Raw genomic sequence first — 20,770 nt, 5'->3', positions numbered from 1 at the left:
TTTGGCTATCCTAATACTCTTAGAATTCGTCCAAAGCATATCCCAATGGATTTACAGTCTAAAGCTTAACTATCAAACAATTGATAGTTTATACCCCTTTATTTAATTAATCTCTTTAAGTCACCAAATTAATTCTAATTATTTCTATGACTTATATTAATCAAATAACAAATATATTATTCATTATATTATTCTCATAATATATTAATAATATTTACTCTCTCTTAATAAATCATCCTATCAAGTTGCTATGGTGAAGGCAACCCAAAAGGACCATGCACAACCGGGTCAAGTACTTGCCCAATATAGTTACAGCCTTAGACACTATTCCAACAGTCTCCCACTTGGATAAGTCTAGTAACTATACAAGTACAATTCGATTTGCAATCGTAGCTCTCAAAGACGCTGTCAACTCTGATCTAATCAATCTTGTCCTTTAGATAAGGGAACGTACAGTCCTCTGTTAGATATCATGCTGACAATCCTATGGAATGGTTAGTCAAGCATTTAGGTTTCTCGATCTCTGATTTATTTGACATAGAACTTAATCGAACACATCAATTCAGTTCTGACCGAGCCCGGCACATAAGTCAAATCAAATCATCGAGCGGCCGAGATATCGCTTTTACCTTCTTAGATAAAAGTTACAGATAAACTTTGACTTATATGCATTTACTTATTCATTTACCAACTATACAAAACAATACGTTTTATAACATCAAGTTACTGATGCGTTTTCGTATTATCAATGTACAATTAATTAACAAATAATAAACCATATATCTAGGTTTTAAGACTATATGATATTATCATCTTGCGATCACCTTTTATATCGTATTCCATAAGGTGATTCCAGCAAGCGCGGGTTTATTCCAATGCTCAAAACTAGTTCATAAGCACTCATGAACATTGCAGCAATCCTTTTCTATGTCTAACACCATTTAGACATTCTACACACCAATTCATGACAATCTTCTTTCATATCTACTTCCAACATATGAACGATTGTGGACCATTTGAATAATTCGATTATTCCTAATAACCTCAATTATTCTGGAAGTCAAAACATGCAAAGTGAAACAATAGCTAAACAATTAACATAAGATAGTAACATTACTCATAAATAAAACTCCTTTATTTAATCATCAAATGTCAATTACATTTATCTATTACACGTTTCTAATACTATCTAATCTATGCTAATATCATCCTTTAGCCCAATACTCCTAGCATGCTGCAAGTGCTTAACCCTACTCAGTCCCTTCGTAAGCGGATCTGCTGGGTTATCTTCTGATGATATCCTCTTCACTACGAGTTGTCCTTCTTCTACACGATGTCTAATGAAGTGATACTTTCTGTCGATATGTCTTGATCTACCATGATCCCTCGGTTCCTTGGTTAAGGCAACCGCTCCTTCATTATCACAGAAAATCTCCATGGGCTCCTTTATGGCAGGTACGACTCCAAAATCACCGATGAAGTTCTTTAGCCATATTGCCTCCTTCGACGCTTCGCTCGCTGCAATGTACTCTGATTCGCATGTTGAATCAGCTACGGTTTCCTGCTTGGAACTTTTCCATGTCACTGCTCCTCCATTTAGGGTAAAGACCCAGCCCGACTGCGAACGGTAGTTGTCCCTGTCGGTTTGAAAACTGGCGTCACTATACCCTCGCACCTTCAAGTCATCACTTCCTCCGAGGACTAAGAACCATTCCTTCGTCCTCCGAAGGTACTTAAGGATGTTCTTCACCGCAATCCAATGTGCTTTGCCAGGATTCCCTTGATATCTGCTAACCATACTCAAAGCGAAGGCTACATCAGGGCGAGTACAAGTCATAGCGTACATGATTGAGCCAACTGCGGAAGTGTATGGTACTCGGCTCATTTCTGCTATCTCAGCTTCGGTACTCGGACTTTGAGTCTTACTCAATTTGGCATTACTTTGTATCGGTAGTTCTCCCTTCTTTGATTTTTCCATACTAAAATGTTTTAGTACCTTCTCTAAGTAAGTATTCTGACTAAGTCCAATTAGTCTCTTACTTCTTTCTCTTACTATCCTTATTCCCAAAATGTAAGAAGCCTCTCCGAGGTCCTTCATAGCGAAGCACTTCCCGAGCCAGGACTTTACCTCCTGCAGAGTCGGGATGTCGTTTCCTATGAGTAATATGTCATCGACATATAGAACGAGGAAGCTTACTATACTCCCACTGGCTTTGACATATACACAAGATTCGTCTTCGCTTCGTACAAATCCAAACTCTTTGACTTTCTCATCGAAACAAAGATTCCATCTGCGGGATGCTTGCTTAAGTCCATAAATGGACTTCTCAAGCTTACACACTCTATCCGGATGCTTCGGATCCACAAACCCCTCTGGCTGAGCCATGTAAACATCCTCAGCCAACTTTCCGTTAAGGAAAGCGGTCTTGACATCCATTTGCCAAATCTCATAATCATGAAATGCGGCAATTGCTAGCATCACTCTAATAGATTTAATCTTCGCAACTGGTGAGAAGGTCTCATCATAGTCAACTCTGGGAGTTTGAGTAAAGCCCTTCGCGACCAATCGCGCTTTATATGTGTGTACGTTCCCATCCACGTCGGTCTTTTTCTTGAAGATCCATTTGCACCCAACGGTCTTACGTCCGGGCACGTAATCAACCAAATTCCAAACTTGGTTATCATACATGGATTGGATCTCGCTATCCATTGCCTCTTTCCACTTTACAGACTCCGGGCCTGCCATGGCTTCCTTATAGCTATTAGGTTCATCAAGGTTTACTAGTGTACAATCACTAATATACGTGTCCCCTTCGGTAGTAATATGAAAGCCATAAAACTGGGGATGAACTCTAACTCTATCGGAACGTCTAAGAGGTAAGGATTCGTCAATTGGTTCAACCGGAGTTTCCTCCTCGGGTTGAATGCCAGCGGTAGAGGTTCCTTCATCCATCGACTCTTGAATCTCTTCAAGTTCGATTTGCCTCCCACTGTCTCCTTGGCTTATGAGTTCTCGCTCTCGGAAAACTCCTCTCCTTGCAACAAAGACAACATTGTCCTTCGGTCTATAGAAGAGATATCCAAAGGATGTCTGCGGGTAGCCGATGAAAATACATCGCTCACTTCGAGGTTCAAGCTTGTCGTGAGTATCTCGTCTTACGAAAGCCTCGCAACCCCAAACCTTGATATGTGCCAACGAGGGAGCTTTCCCTGTCCACATTTCGTGAGGTGTTTTGGCAACCTTCTTAGTAGGGACTCGGTTAAGGATATGGGCGGCAGTCTCTAAGGCATACCCCCAAAAAGAGATTGGTAGTGAAGCACGAGTCATCATAGAGCGAACCATATCCAATAAGGTTCGATTACGCCTTTCTGCCACACCATTTAACTGTGGTGTCCTAGGAGGCGTCAATTGTGAAACTATTCCACACTCCTTGAGATAATCGTGGAATTCAAGACTTAGGTACTCTCCTCCTCGATCGGATCGAAGCATCTTGATTTTCCTGCCCAATTGATTCTCTACTTCATTCTTGAACTCTTTGAACTTTTCAAAGGTGTCTGACTTTTGCTTGATTAAGTAGATATACCCATATCTACTATACTCATCGGTAAAAGTCACATAGAAGCGGTTCCCATCCTTCGTGGTTGATCTAAATGGTCCACATACATCGGTATGTATTAGGTCCAATAGACCCTCGCCCCTTTCACAAGTACTCGTGAAGGGCGACTTAGTCATATTTCCAAGCAAACAAGACTCGCATGTGTCATCTTCCCTAAGGTCGAATGACTCCAACACTCCATCCTTTTGGAGTTGGGCTATGCGTTTCTTGTTGACATGTCCAAGACGACAATGCCACAAGGATGCTTTATCCATACTAGTGGAAGAATCAATATTCAAAACATCATTTCCTAAGTTATCAACAATCATAATGGTTTCATATATTCCATTACATGGTATAGCTTCAAAGTAAAAGACACCATTTAGATAAGCCAAAATAGAACCATTCTCATTATTAAAAGAAAATCTAAATCCTTGTCTATATAAACCATGAAATGAAATGATGTTTCTTGCCATTTCTGGCGAATAGCAACAATTGTTCAAATCTAAAACTAAACTATTCCTAAGCACTAAGGAATACACTCCAATCTTGGTCACAGGCGACGATCTTCTGTTCCCCATGATTAGATTGATCCTTCCTTGCTCCACATCCCTACTTCTTCTTAGTCCCTGCACATTAGAACAAATGTGATAACCACAACCGGTATCAAGAACCCAAGAAATAGCATGATTAGAATCGTTAGATTTGATTGTATATATACCTGCGAAAGATGGCTTGATCTTTCCTTCTTTGATTGCTTGCAGGTAATCCGGGCAGCTTCTCTTCCAATGTCCTATCTTGTGGCAGTGGTGGCACTCTGCCTCCTTCGGGTTAGAGCAGGGCTTGGCGGGATCAACTTTGGTCCCACTAGAAGAGGCACCATCTCGGGCTTTCACCTTGCGATAGTTCTTCGATGAAGCTTTCCTCTTCTTTCCCTTCCCTTGTCCAATAGCCAAGACAGGAGCAGCGGGCGGATTGGGAGTAGGTGCAACAGACTTGTCTTTGAAGTTGCTCTCAGCAACCCTCAAGAGACCTTGGAGCTTGCTTAGGGTGACCTCTTCTTTGTTCATGTGGTAGGTCATCCTAAATTGATTGTACATCGGAGGCAAAGAGTGAAGCACCATGTCGATCGCCAGATCCTCACCGAAGTCAACATTTAACTTGCGAAGGCGGTCGACATACCTTTGCATCTTTTGCAAGTGCACGGTAAGAGATTCTCCATGACCCATCTTCGCGGAAATCATGTTAGTGAAAATCTCGTACCTCTCTTGTCTCGCGTTTTGGTGGTACCTCTCCAATAAGTCTTGGTGCATCTCGTACGGGTACATGTCCTCATAGGACTTTTGGAATTCAGATTTCATGGTGGCGATCATGATGCAATGTACCTTCGTTGCATCTCGCTCATGAGTTTCAAAGGCGGTGATTTCGGCTGGAGTAGCAATTTCAGTGTTGATTTTCTCGAGCTTCTCATCAAGGACATACTCCTTGTCCTCACAGCGAGCAATGGTGCGAATGTATCTTATCCATTCGCTAAAGTTCGTTCCATCGAAGGTGACCTTTTGGCAAAGGCTCATCAACGTGAAAGAACTAGCAGCAGCGTTGTTAGCGTTCGACATCTACGATTAGAAAAAGGACAAAGATAGATTAGAATAAGAATCCCTAATTATCACCCAATAAGAAAATTAGGGCTAGGATCCAACAATAACATTTACATACTAGAAAAGGGATGCCGTAATCTAACATGCAAATAAATTGAAGGTAAGTGAATGACGATTCACTAATTCTCCATCACAAAACTTAAACTATTAGTCCTAAGTGTTTTTGAGAATTCCTAGGTTCGGATGAGATTCATTGAAACTATTCAATGGCATGTTTAAATCTCGATATGCCCCTCTTGTTTGTGACTGGGATGCCGAGGATCACAAAGCGGGTGTGAATTACCATGCAAATTCACATGGCGCCTTCATTGTAATGATCACCTATTCGATATGCCGGTAAACCACACATGCTCCATCGAACTATGATAAACAATGAATCACCCTCTGCCACCTTCGCTTAGAACCAATTAGTGTGCCGGTAAACCACACACGCTCCACTAACATCTTAGCAAGGTGCAAAGTGTAATTTCATGGGATTGCATCAATTCACTTTTCCTAAAGTAACTAGGATTGGGAAATTTTAAAATATGTGTAGTTACTTTGTATTTCTTATTATACTTTTAATGAGAGGATGAGGTTGCCCTATCCTACCCGTTCGGCTAACGACCCTCCACCAATCAAGCAAGCGGTAGGTGTGAGTGTACACCCATTAAGCGCCATTTTATAGGTCGCAACCTTATACCCACCTTATAGATTGGCTTCGTGAATGAGGCCTACTAACGGTAAGACTAGCATTTAGTTATACATATATATATATATATATATATATATATATATATATATATATTATACTAGTAATGTCATATTAGTATAGGGTTGTATTTTAAACCTTTTAAAATCTAGGGTTTTGAAATTTAAGTTGTCTAAATTAAAACTTTTAATCACAAATATAAATTTCAAAACTTGAGGGCAAGTTTTAAACATTTAAAACATGGAGGATCAAATAACAAATAATTCCAATTAACAATTAATATCCTAATTATCTATATTTGATTTATTGAAGATTTCTTTGAAAGATAATTACCAAAATAGTCAAATAATTAATTAATTATCATATAAGGAAATTAAATATTTAATTAGTTGATAAATATCTTTTTCTAGATCAAGATAATAGTCATATTTATCATAAAATCGGATTTAGGTTGATCTATTATGATTAAGGTAAGTTTCCATAAGATAAACACAAAGAAATCCCGAATCTGGTCATTCCTGACGCCTGGACTCGCCGAGTGCACAAGGGGACTTGCCGAGTCAGGCCTACTCGCCGAGTCCGCCTTGGGACTCGCCGAGTCAGTGACTCAAAACCCTAAAAATCGAATTTTGCAGGTTTGTTTCAGTTAATCAAGCAACAATTTAAAGAAAACCAAGCTAGGCTCTGATACCACTGTTGGGTTTTAGCCATAAGAACTTTCCTATGTGCGCATGCAAAAGCCTAATGCTTGGATCTAGGATTTCTGATAAACATGCTTTGAATCCAAGACTTCTAATTACTAATTAGGTTAAATAACAACATTGAAACAGATCTAGAATCATACCTTTGAGTTCCTTGTTGATCTTGAGGTCTTGGAGCTTCTAGAGTCACAAATGTCACTCCTCTAATGGCTTACAAACACCAAAGCAAGGAGAATGATTTGGGAGAGAGGAAAGGGGAGGAATTTCGACCAGAGGTTCCTTACTTTAGGTCAAGTGTCGAATTCCATCAGCCATAGGGTCTATTTATACTTGTAGACTCCTTAAGGGTTACAACCTAAACCCTAATTGGATAATCTTCTCTTAAGGCTATCCAAATCCATTCCATAGATAAGCCTTTGGACGATTTTGGCTATCCTAATACTCTTAGAATTCGTCCAAAGCATATCCCAATGGATTTACAGTCTAAAGCTTAACTATCAAACAATTGACAGTTTATACCCCTTTATTTAATTAATCTCTTTAAGTCACCAAATTAATTCTAATTAATTCTATGACTTATATTAATCAAATAACAAATATATTATTCATTATATTATTCTCATAATATATTAATAATATTTACTCTCTCTTAATAAATCATCCTATCAAGTTGCTATGGTGAAGGCAACCCAAAAGGACCATGCACAACCGGGTCAAGTACTTGCCCAATACAGTTACAGCCTTAGACACTATTCCAACAAGGAGTAGCGTGAGCAGCATATGAGGAAGGTATTGGAGGCACTGAGAATGGAAAGGCTTTGTGCCAAGTTCTCAAAGTGTATTTTTGGTTGTGTGAGGTGCAGTTTTGGGGCACATCCTCAACCACAAGGGCATTTCGGTTGATCCGGCCAAGGTTGAGGCTGTGATGCAGTAGGAAATACCGAAGAACGCATCGGAGACACGTAGCTTCTTTGTTTTAGTGGGGGTACTATCAGTGATTAATCTAGGATTTCTCCAAGATCGTCGTGCCTTTCACCCGCTTGACCAAGAATAATGGACATTTGGATGGGGCATGCATCAGCAGTTGGCTTTTGACACCTTGAGACAGAGGTTATGTGAGGCTTCGATTCTAGTACTACCTGAGGGGCGGGATGATTTGGTAGTGTATTGTGATGCATCAATTTTAGGGTTAGGCACAGTACTAATACAGAGGAGGCATGTGATAGCTTACGCCTCGAGGTAGTTGAAGCCACATGAGGGGAACTACCCTACTCATGACCTGGAGTTAGGGGCAATATTGTTTTCCCTCAAGATTTGGAGGCACTACTTGTATGGAGTACGGTGCACTATTAATATTGATCATAAGAGTTTTAAGTATTTGAGGGACCAACAGAACCTCAACATGCATTAGAGGAGGTGGCTGGATGTACTGAAAGATTATGATTGCGAGATCATATACCATCCGGGGAAGGCCAACGTGGTGGCCGACGCTTTGAGCCGCAAGACGGCCGGTTCTCCGATTGGGAACGTTTGTCTGACAATGACTGTGGTCTATCCATTGCTAGAAAAGATCAAGAAGGTTCAAGTGGATGGTTTGAAGAAAGAAAATTGGAAGATAGAGCGTATATGGGGGCAATTTCCATTGTTTGTTCGGGATGGTCGGGGGCTCTTGACACATTGTGTCTGGGTCTGAGTACCGGTCACCAGGGGAGTGAGACAGAAGATATTGGAGGAGGTGCACTAGTCCAAGTTCTCTATATATTTGGGAGCTACAAAAATGTATAGGGACTTGAGACTGAGTTACTGGTGGCCTTAGATGAAGCAGGAAATCGTTTGGTTCATGGAGCGATGCTTTACCTGCCGGAAGGTCAAGGCCGAACACCAGCGGCCGTATGGTAAGGTTCAGTCGTTACCCATTCCTATGTGGAAGTGGGAGGAGATCACCATGGACTTCATCAGAAAAGTTACCAAGGACAGCGAGGGGCTTTGATGCCATATAGGTGATTATGGACCAGTTGACGAAGAGTGCCCACTTTATTCCAATCTATGAGAGCATCTCCGCTGAGAAATTGGCGGATATTTATGTACGAGAGATGGTGGCTAGGCATGGGGTGCCAATGTTAGTAGTCTCTGACAGAGATGTTCGATTTACATATAGATTCTGGAAGAAGTTCCATGAGGAACTGGGTACTCAGGTACATTTCAGCACGGCATACAACCCCCATACAGATGGCCAAAGCGAAAGGAAGACCCAAACGCTCGAGGATATGCTTCGGGCATGCGTGTTGGATTTTGGAGGTACTTGGGATACACACTTCCCATTGGCAGAGCTTTCATACAACAATAGTTACCATGCCAGCATCGATCGGTTTTCCGTTTGAGATGTTGTATGATAGGAGATGTAGGATCCGGGTTTGTTAGGGTGAGGTAGGGCACCGGATCATGGGGAGCACCGAAGTGGTGCTCAAGACTACTGAGTTGATTCAGTAGGTTCGTGACAGACTACGAATCGCACAGAGCCGTTAGAAAAGCTATGTTGACTGGCATCGATCGGATCTTGAGTTCCAGGTGGGGGACTTTGTGTTACTAAAGGTGTTGCCATGGAAAAGGGTCATCAGGCTTCGTAAGAGAGGAAAGTTAGGGCTGCGATATATTGGCATGTTCAGTATTTCGGCCCGAGTGAGCAAGGTGGCTTACCGCTTCGATCTTCCGGATGAGCTTAACCAGATACACAATACCTTTCATGTGTCACAGCTTCAGAATTGTGTCACCGACGAGGCTGCGGTCGTTTCATTGGACGACATTCAAGTGGACGAGAGTCGGAACTACATTGAGAGGCCTGTTGCAATTTTAGATAGGAAGACAAAGGTTCTTCGGAACAAGGAAGTGAAGCTAGTGAAGGTGCAATGGCAGCACTGAAGAGGCTCCAAATGGACATGGGAACCGGAGGATGAGATGCTAGATCACTATCCGGACTTATTCGCATCAGCAGACATCGAGGACAAAGTCTAGTTCAAGTGGTGGAGATTTGTAACACCTATTCCAGGTATCATTTAATTTATCTAATTTCGAGGTTTTTGTGCATGGACTCGGCGAGTTAGGGAGCTCCAACTCATCGAGTAGAGTCATTTATGAGGATGCGGGACTCAAATCCTACTCGACAAGTCGGAAGGCCCCGGCTTGACGTGTAGGCACTGTAACGAGAAACCCTAATTTTCAGGGGTTTGTACCCTATTTAAAGAACTTATGGCTCATTTGCAGCCTCTTCCATCGTTCCTACAGCCAGAGAAACCCTAGTTTGATCCTTACACCTTTTGAGAGAGAAAGAGAGCTTTTGAGAGTGATTTTTGGTGTGATTGTGAAGATTTTGGAGCTTGAAGAAGAAGGAGCAAAAAGGGAAGTAGTAGATCCGACATCCACCCTATATTGGTGACCATATTGAGGTATAAAGTCACTATCTTGAGCTTTAGTTTGGTAGATCTCTTTTCTTGGATGTAAATGGTCACTTTTGATGCCAAAAGGGTGTCATCTTCGGATCCGGACTTTTCACAAGGATATGATTCCAGATTTGGACCCCTCTAGGTCTTCAATGACATAAAGTTGCTCACTTTATTCAACTTAGGCCCTTTCTATGCATCAAGACCTTGTAGGAACCTTAGTTTTGGTGTTTTAGCCTTGTGAGGCCTTGCATGCACGTAATGTTTGCAACTTTACATGGTAACTACACTAGGAGAAGTTCGATCTAAAGTTTGGGGCCTTGGATCTCACGGGAAAGGACTAAACACAAAAAGGACTGAAGGAACTCGCCGAGTCCCTTAGATAACTCGATGAGTCGAGTAGGGTTTACCCATTTTCGAGATTCCGAGTGATTTCTGTGAAGGATTGGGGTTTTCAATCTACATGGGTTTTCGGTCTTTTAGACATTGAGGAACTCGACGAGTTACATAGGTAACCTGGAAAGTTGAAGAGTTACTCGGGTAACTCGACGAGATGCTGGATGCACTCGACGAGTTTAGTTCAACATTGACTGTTGACCTTGACTTTGACTATGGTTGACATTAAGGATAATTATGGTAATTTGGGATTGTGACAAGTCAATTACATGATGATTATAGGTTGTTGAGTTGAAGCATCACATGGGATTTATCTGATCTTAGCTTGTCAGTTCAGCATTCACGATAAGTGAGTCTCCTCACCATACCAAAGGGTCTAAAGCACCAAGGCCGGCCCATTTTATGATATGTGGTACACTAGTTGAGGTAATACTATGAGGCATGATAGTTGGTTATGTGCTAGGGAGTATGCTAGTTGTAAATATGGTATGTTAGTATGGAAGACCATGGGAGAGCCCATGACACCTAGATGTAAGACCATGGGAGAGCCCATGGCTTTCCTACTAAAGACCATGGGAGAGCCCATGGCAACCGGATGTAAGACCATGTGGAGAGCCCATGGCTTTCCTATCAAAGACCATGGGAGAGCCCATGGAACTTAGGTGTAAGACCATGTAGGCAGCCCATGGCATCCTGGAGTAAGAACCTAGGGACAACCCCATGACATCCCTATATGTTGTATGCATGGCTTATGTGTATGTGTAGCAGTTATATCTAATATGATATGTGTTTATGTGGATTGTATGTGGGGTATGCTCTGGGGAACTCACTAAGCATTAGCTTACAGTTTGTTGATTTGTTTTAGGTACTTCGGAGCCTAAGGGCAAGGGCAAGGCTTGATAGCGCGGCGTGCACTCTTCGGCCTTTGTTTTAATGGGACACTCTGATGTTTTGAATGAAATGTTGATGTTATGGATTTTGAAAACAGTGGTTAACGTTACTTCACATTTTATGGGAATGTTTGGCTAATTAAAAATGAAAAATTTATTTAAAAACTTTGGGTTGTTACACAAAACTAAAAAAGTATTCATTTTAACGAGTTGTAACATATCAAACCCAACAACATATTCGTTTAACCGAGTTCTATCAAACCCCAAAACACGTTTTAACAAGTTGTACCATATGCATATAAAGTTATACCGATCCAAATGGGTCCAAGAACCGGAAAATCCGAACCTGGACCCAGACATGGACATGGACCGGTAAGTCTCAACCGGTCCGGTCCATGGTCCACAATATTCTCCGAAACCGATTCGGTCCAAGAGTCGGTCCAGTCCAGTTCGGTACGGTCCGGTCCAAATGCTCACCCCTACCTGAAGGTCTCACCCTGGAAGGGTGTGATACGCTTTAGGAAGAGGGGGAAATTGGGTCCCCAGTTTGTTGGACCTTTTTGAGTGATTGCCATGGTTGGAAAGGTACCTTACAAGTTGGATTTGCCAAGAAAACTCGGTCAAATCCATAACACTTTACATGTCTCTCAGTTGCGGAAGTATGTGTTGGACAACGAGGTAGTGGTTACGTTGGATGATATCAAGTCAATAAGCGCCTGGACTATGTTGAAAGACCGGTGGCTATTATAGAAAGAAAGGTGAAGGTCCAACGCAACAAGGAGTTAGCTTTGGTAAAGGTACAATGGTAGCATCAGAGAGGCTTCGAGTGGACCAGGGAGTTACAGGTGGAGATTCGGGAGCATTACCCCATGTTATTCGTTGCTGTAGACTTCGAGGATGAATTCTATGTCAAGTGGGGGAGAATTGTAACATCCTAGTGATAAGGTACTTCTAATTTTGACACTATAGTTTTATTATATATCATTTTGTGTCATACCCCCCAACCAGACAGCGGAAACGTCCGGGGGCTTGGGTGACTTCATACTTGTAGTATCATCACAGTGTATATAATTGAAACAAAACATCATCATCATCACACACGCCATATTACAACTGTAATTGTTTACATCAAGTATTGTGTTTCAAATTACATGGCAAAATATCCAAAGTATGGTGATAACAAAACACAAAAAAATATCCAGGTATTTGATGGCTTTTTGAGCATTCTAACACTCCTATGGTGTACATGCAACCCTAGAAACCTTGGATCTATGTTTTTTCTCTATTATACATGCAAATATTCAATATTCCAAGGTTTCATCCTAACTAGCATAATATGAAGTATATACAATACAAGAATCTAGTAGAATGACATACCTTTTGATGGAGCTTGAAGTCTTGAACCTTTAAGAGCTTAGTGCCCCAAGAGTTGCACCTCAAATGGTTCACACAACACCAAAAACCCTTGTAATAACTTAAGAAGAAGAATACTTAGGTTCACTCTTATGAAATCGGATTTGCCCTCTTGTGTACTATACACTAGTCGCCATTTCATGAACTGGAGACCTCTTTATATAGTGTGGAGGATTAGGGTTACATTCATGTAAACCCTAATACCCATGACCATTCCTTTCCATAGGATCCATGGGTTAAAAACTCCATGGACTATCCATGAAAGCTTAGCCCAACCTAAATGAACTTGGCCCATCCTATATATATATAAGAGTCCATATTTAATTAGTTCCTTTTGATCACTAAATTAATTCTTGATCAATACTAATTAAATAATATGATTTCATATTAATATATTAGAACTTATAATATATTAATATAAATCATAAGTATCCTTTTTCTCATTTTGTCTATCCAATTGTTTTGATGCCATGCAACCCAAATGGACCATGCTACTCTTAGGTCGAATACATACCAATAATAGTTATAGGCTTAGACATCTAATCCAACTGTCTCCCACTTGGATAAGTCTCAAACTATTATTGCGTATGACTCCAAGATCCCGACTAGCAATCATAACTCTCAAAGTTGTTGTTGAACTCTGACCTAGTCAATGACGTGTCCATTAGATAAGGGATCATATATTCCTCCATTCTAGATATCATATGGACTGAAACATATATTATAATCATTCTCTCTGTCCATTTGTTGTTTCCCAATTTCCGATTTATGACAACTAACTAATTGAACAAATCAAATCAGTCCAGGCTTGGCCAAGCACTTAGGGGTGTCATCACTAAATCATCGAGGGGCCCACAGATATCGCTTATCCCTTCAAGGGTAAAATGAATGGATAAACTTTGACCCAAGTGTTCTCTTGTACTTACTCATCAAATTACACACAACGATATGTTTTATAACAACCAAGTTACTGGTTACGCTTTCATATGTCAATGTGCAACTGACGCGCAACTACAACTCACTCGTCTTTGTTTGAAGAATATAAGATATTATCGTCTCATGATTCACTTGTGATAAAATCCATGAAGTGATTCAAATGAGTGTGGGTTGAATCCAGTACTCGAATCTCATTCCAGGAGCACTCATGAACACTACAGACACTTTGTCCCAGACAAACTACAGACCCTTCATGACAGTCTTGCCTCAATACCTACTTCCAAATTAAGATCGACTGTGGATAGTTTGAATAACCTAGTTATTCGATAAGTCAAAACATGCAAAGTGAAACACAAGAATAATCGAATCCAATATTGTCTTAGAACATACGAATATAAATAAAACACCTTTTATTTATCACCATATTGATTACACACTATTCATTGCATAATGTTTCAAATAATCAACTTAATACTTGGATTAAAACAATAGTCATGCTATGCTCCAAGCATGCACACTATGTTTGTCCAAACAATAGTTACGCCATACACCGAGTATGCACCCTATGTTTGTCTATGATCCTTACTTTGTGGAATAGATCAATTGAACATAATTTCAATGATTCTCATTTCACAATCCCAAATCCTTATCGTAAATGTAAGAATTCCAAATTCCCACCATTTACCGAAATCTGTTAGATTCTAAACTTATATGCATTGATCCTCTTGTAATGACTATGCACAAAGTCACAATTACTTAGCAACAGACATTACAAAGTATTCCAATGGAGATTAATTCCATGGAAACAAAGTCTCAAATTCAAAGTACATTCCTTTGAACATCCTTCTTGCAATAAGTTTTTCTCTAATCTTACACATATTTTAAAAAAAATAACTTCCACCTATGGAATCATTTCCATATTCCCATTTTGACTATCACTTTTGAACAAGAGCTACCTCTTTTCAGAAGATGTCAATATGGTCCTTTCCAAAAAATTTACACCGTACTTCCAACTGTCCATGAGCAACCAATCTTTGGTAAAACCTCAGATTGTCCTCAACGATTGCTTAATCATTTGTCATATCCAATTCTAGACCTTTTCCCCTCTTAATGCCCTAGGCATTTCGAAAATTTAAAAAGGATAAATATTATAGCACATGTAATCGATCCTATACCCGAAGCATATGGGACATGATTCATGATGATTAGTCTTTTGCTACAATATTTTTTTTATTTGCCATGTTTTCATAATTCGACTATGAAGAGGGATGCCATAATCATAATCGAATTTGAGAACGCAATATATATAGAATTTCCTCATGTTGAACCATTCCAACACTATATATATATATATATATATATATATATATATATATATATATATATATATATATATATATATATATATATATATATATCCTTGACTAAAGATGATTAAAATCTCTCTAAGCTTTTAGAATTGAAATTAAGTATAATTTCCTCTCCTTTAATTATAGCAAAACAACTTTTTTCCAATTGAAGCTTTTGTTTTCTATAATTAACATTGCTAACTTGCAACACTTATCATAATTATCATGCTCCCACTATCATGATAATTGTTAGCATAACACTTATGCTCCCACTAGCTTTGACATGTATCCAGAAATCAGTTGGACTTTTAGAAATCAATACTTTATTGACTTTCTTACCAAAGTTCAGATTTCTGATACGAGATACTTTGATAAGACTTTATCAAAATCATACACCTTTTCTTAGATAGCTCACATGTGTGTCTAAGCAATTTTTAGAGCTATGAAAAGGGATGTCGTAATGATAGTCTCAATTGTTTAGACCTTTTCCATTTCTCACAAGTCCATGTTAGTGTGTCGGTTACCCACACACGCTCCACTAACGACTTTGAGAATGCAAGTATCACAATTGCTATCTACTTAAAATCTACTTAGTGAAAACGTTTTCTCACCATCATTTTCATGAACCGGAGAGAAACCTTATGACACTTAGATTTTATGGCGAATGTGTTCCTATCCATGTGAATTTGTGAAAACCATAATCCCAACACTAGGTTTGTGACAAATACAAACTAATATGGACTAAACATGTGTAATCTTAACTTCTTGCCACCTGGCAGCACAAGGGCATGCCATTGCTTCCAAGTAGTTATGCAAACAACTGAGAACTTGTAGAACTCAGATGCATTGTCAACTTTAATTGTAATGGGAAAAAAAATAGGAATATGTCAACACGATAGGTTACAAACCTCAAGTCGTGCGCTAGTGATAAACTACAGGTTCTATTCTTGACCAGTTCTTGAAACTCTTTCAGGATCTTCTAGACTCCCACTGTCCTCTTGACATATAAGACTCTCTTTCCAAGAACCATTCCTTGAAAAACAAATATTCAAGAGACAGTGTGGATTCTTATCAAGATAAACACTTCACACAATTGGCCTTAGTTGGTCTTTGTTCAATCCAAAACATTACAGCTTACCAATTTCAAATGTACAAGAATAGAAAACATTTTACTCCTATATTTGAAAAGTGTTATAAACCTTCTTTAAGATGTGTCACTCAAGTTACAATCTTGGAGTATGACTCTAAGAATTGTTTTGGAACGAAGTATGACTCATCTTCTTGATTTAACCATTTCAACAATTCATGATTCTTCTTCTTAGCCATAGGAATGCACTAAGATGTTCTTAGAGGACCAATTGTGATATGGTTTCTTAATCATTAACATGATCACTAAACATGATACTAAAGTACTCTCCTATCTTTTCAGATTTGATAAACTTTTATCTTTCTGCCTAGTTTGATTCTTCTCATTCGTTCTACCATACATTGAAAATTTTCCAATGTTTCAGAATTATACTTAAACTTGTAAGTATAACCATATTTACTAACTTGTAGTGAATCATGACGAATAGCCTTATCGATCTTTGTTCTGGACCTAACCAACGCACAACCAAGTATACTCGATCCCTTTGTCCTTCACTTGACTCACATATACATGAGAACAAGGAATTAGTCTTAATTTTCCAAAGATGAAAATTCTCATTCATCATATAATACAACTTGATTGATTTCAAGTTTTGGTCCAATTGAAACTTGGGTGATGAGAATCTTTCCTTATTTGGTAAATGTAGAAACTACCACAAATGAAAGAATCAAATTCATATTTCCATTATTGCTAGAAACATACAAACATCAATTTTCCATAAATGCCATTGCAAGCAGATATAAACCAAAACAAAAACAAAATTTTATTTATTTATAAAACGCGGAAAAAACTTATCCTTACAATGCAACTTTAAATGAAAGATATGTTATTACATATTTTCTAGCAATCTATTATAACCCCTAAGTAGTAGCTCAAAAATCCGATCTTCAAACCAGGCGATTGAAATCAATCTTCACGATCAGATTCAACATACTCTTCTTTTAAGCTTCCTTCCTTTTGCTTGATCCTGCAAAACATCAAAATGCAACCTAGGCACATCATGTATTAAGAATCAAAAATTAGGAACCTAACAGAGTTAAATAGTGGACTTACCTGAAGCAGAGTCAAACTTTTTGATTCTTCCTTCTCTCAGTAGTTAGGGCAGCTTCGCAACCAATTTCTCTTGATAGTAAAAACATATAGACTCTTTGGGAATGGCACACGGGACTATTACAAACTTAGCCTTTCCCTTTACCTTTTGGTCAAACGGGTTGACCAAGGCCAATCCCTTTCCATTGGGAAGAGAAAGCTTTTCTGGATTTCCAATGTTACCATTGTTAATGTCCATGGAAGTTTGAGAAATAGACCTTCCACCCAAATCTACTTTTCCAATGCGCCAAAACATTTCCGATTCAACAACAACAAGCAAATAAGAAAGATCAACGAGGGTCATGTCGTGATCTTTCACATAGTAGTCCTTAATGAACTCACTAAACGACTCAGGAAGTGACTGAAGAACCCAGTCAATAGCCAACTTCCTCGGGACAACGACACCCAACAATCTCAACCTGTCAATGTGTGACTTCATCTCTAAGACATGATTACACAAAGGTCTTCCATCTTTATGTTTCATTGCAAGTAGGGCTTGAGTGATCTTGAACTTTTCAATTCTTTGAGCTTGCGGGTCAGGGAGAATAATTGGAGGAGGTGGAGGAAGAGAAGTATGATTTCCATGATCCAATCGCGGGACATCATCGTCAAGAGATTTGGGAAGATCATAGTTGTCTAAACCAGACATCTACAATGGGAGCAATTCAAGTTAGTTGATTTAAGTCTTTAATAGAACACCCAATATTAAATATTAAGTCTAGGACCCAACACAATATTTTATAACTTGGAAGAGGGATGCCGTAATCCAAGCTGCAAAATATTTGAAGGTAGGCGAATGACGATTCACTAGTTTCCACCATGAAAAACGAAATGGGTATTAGGTTTTAATTGGATTTGACACTCCTAGATCTTCTGAGATTCATTGAACTTTTCAATGGCATGTTTAAATCTCGATTGTGCTCTCTAAAGTTTGTGACTGGGATACCGAGGATCACAAACAAGGTGTGACTAACTATGCAAATATACTTGGTACTCTAAATTTTTATCACCTAATCGATGTGTCGGTTAACGACACGTGCTCCACCGATCTATGATAAACCTTAAGCCACCCTTTTCCAACCTTGTTAAATCAAGTTAGTGTGCTGGTTAACCACATGCGCTCCACTAACGACTTAAGCAAGGTGCAAAGTGGAATTTCATTGGTTAGCACCAAATTCACATTTTCCTAAAATAACTAAGATTGGGAATTTATCAAACATTTAGTTACTTTATATTTATCATTATACTTATAATGAGAATTATAGTCCTTGTCCAACCAATTCGACTAACGACCCTCCACCGGTCAAGGAAGCGGTGGGTGAGAGTGGACACCCATTAAGCTGCCATTTTATAGGCAACAACCTTATACCCCCCTTATAGACCGGCTTCGTGAATGAGACCTACTAACGATAAGACTGACTTTCTCTTATATATATATATATATATATATATATATATATATATATATATATATATATATATATATATATATATATTATTAACTTATAATACTATAAAGTATAAGGGTTGAATTTTAACTTTTAAAACTCTAGATTTTGGAATTAAAGTGTGTATGAGACTTTACAAATTCCAAAACTTGAGGGAAAGTTTTGAACAATTCAAAAAAAAATCATTTCTATAACATATGAGCTTAATATAGGTTTTATAAACTTTTTTTAAGAGACTCTTGAACATCCATAACTTGAGGACATGTTATGGAGTCTATAAACTATTTATGAGAAAAGACTCTTCAATTATGTAACCTATAGCTTTAATGAAGATTTAACACAAAAAACTTTTGGTTCCATAACTTGAGGACAAGTTATGGAATCCATTAAAAAACATTAAGATCATCAATTCAACTAACAAGCATGTAAAGAAAAACTATGATCTAGATTAAACTCATATGTACAAGACAATTCAAATCAAACAATTTTCCTGTAATTAGCCTAACCATTAAACTAATACAAAACATGAATCTATTGATAGTTATTTTTAAATTGGATTAGAATGATCATTACCACATCAAAACAGGTTTATAAGTTCAAAAACAACTTATGGTAATGAATCTAGTCCAATTCCAGCCTTAAAACACGAAAATCTGCAAACTGGAAGACCAATTCGTTGAGTTCTATAAGGAAATCATCGAGTTCATGCTTTTAACACATGAACTCGTCGAGTTTTTGGCCAGAACTCGTCGAGTTTTCAGTCTGGGCAGATTCTTGGATTTGAAAAGTAAGTTGCATCAAGTATAATGGAAAACAACCCTAGGCTCTGATACCACTAATGGGTTTTGAGCATTCTAACACTCCTATGGTGTACATGCAACCCTAGAAAACTTGGATCTATGTTTTTTTCTCTATTATACATGCAAATATTCAATATTCCAAGGTTTCATCCTAACTAGCACAATATGAAGTATATACAATACAAGAATCTAGTAGAATGACTTACCTTTTGATGGAGCATGAAGTCTTGAACCTTTAAGAGCTTAGTGCCCCAAGTGTTGCACTTCAAATGGTTCATACAACACCAAAAATCCTTGGAATAACTTGAGAAGAAGAATACTTAGGTTCACTCTTATGAAATCGGATTTGCCCTCTTGTATACTATACACTAGTCGCCATTTCATGAACTAGAGACCTCTTTATATAGTGTGGAGGATTAGGGTTACATTCATGTAAACCCTAATACCCATGACCATTCCTTTCCATAGGATCCATGGGTTAAAAACTCCATGGACTATCCATGAAAGCTTAGCCCAACCTAAATGAACTTGGCCCATCCTATATATATATATATATATATATATATATATATATATATATATATATATATATATATATATATATATATATATATATATATATATAAGAGTCCATATTTAATTAGTTCCTTTTGATCACTAAATTAATTCTTGATCAATACTAATTAAATAATATGATTTCATATTAATATATTAGAACTTATAATATATTAATATAGATCATAAGTATCCTTTTTCTCATTTTTTCTATCCAATTGTTCCGATGCCATGCAACCCAAATGGACGATGCTACTCTCGGGTCGAATACATACCAACAATATTTATGGGCTTAGACAACTAATCCAACAGTATTCTTGTTGATCAACCTACTTAACGAATTCCTGAGAATACAAGTTAATTTGAAAAGTTCAAAATATATCATGTTGGTGAGCTCATAAGTATGTTTGAGTAAAATGTTTTGTATTACTTTGTAAATGCTAGAAAATCCGGTATTTTTCAAAAAACGGTTCGAAATGTTTATGTACGATCGTGTATTAATGCATGTGTGTGTAAGTGTATGAAGTGAATGATCCCAGACGACCCGATGTTGTCTGTTTATAAAACGTTGTGATCTCAACACCCTAAAACTGAGTACTAGTGTGTGTATGTTACCGTGTTGCCAAACTGTAAACGTGACATCCCCAAAATCTCGGCCAAAAAA

The 20,770-nt window shown here is 38.4% G+C and overlaps 1 protein-coding gene across 1 annotated transcript; it reads left to right on the top strand.

Annotated features, from left to right (window-relative positions):
• Window positions 1–8,652: 8,652 nt before the first annotated feature.
• On the top strand, window positions 8,653–9,565 carry LOC122197196 (uncharacterized). The gene is made up of 2 exons (XM_042900725.1): window positions 8,653–8,841; window positions 9,215–9,565. Exons 1-2 carry the CDS (start codon window positions 8,653–8,655, stop codon window positions 9,563–9,565), a joined length of 540 nt encoding a protein of 179 aa, XP_042756659.1.
• Window positions 9,566–20,770: the final 11,205 nt, after the last annotated feature.

Source organism: Lactuca sativa, chromosome 3, assembly GCF_002870075.4.
Source record: "Lactuca sativa cultivar Salinas chromosome 3, Lsat_Salinas_v11, whole genome shotgun sequence".
Classification (NCBI taxonomy): domain Eukaryota; kingdom Viridiplantae; phylum Streptophyta; class Magnoliopsida; order Asterales; family Asteraceae; genus Lactuca; species Lactuca sativa.
The sequence above is the reverse complement of the archived record's forward strand: the minus strand, read 5'-3'. Positions and strand labels throughout refer to the sequence as shown.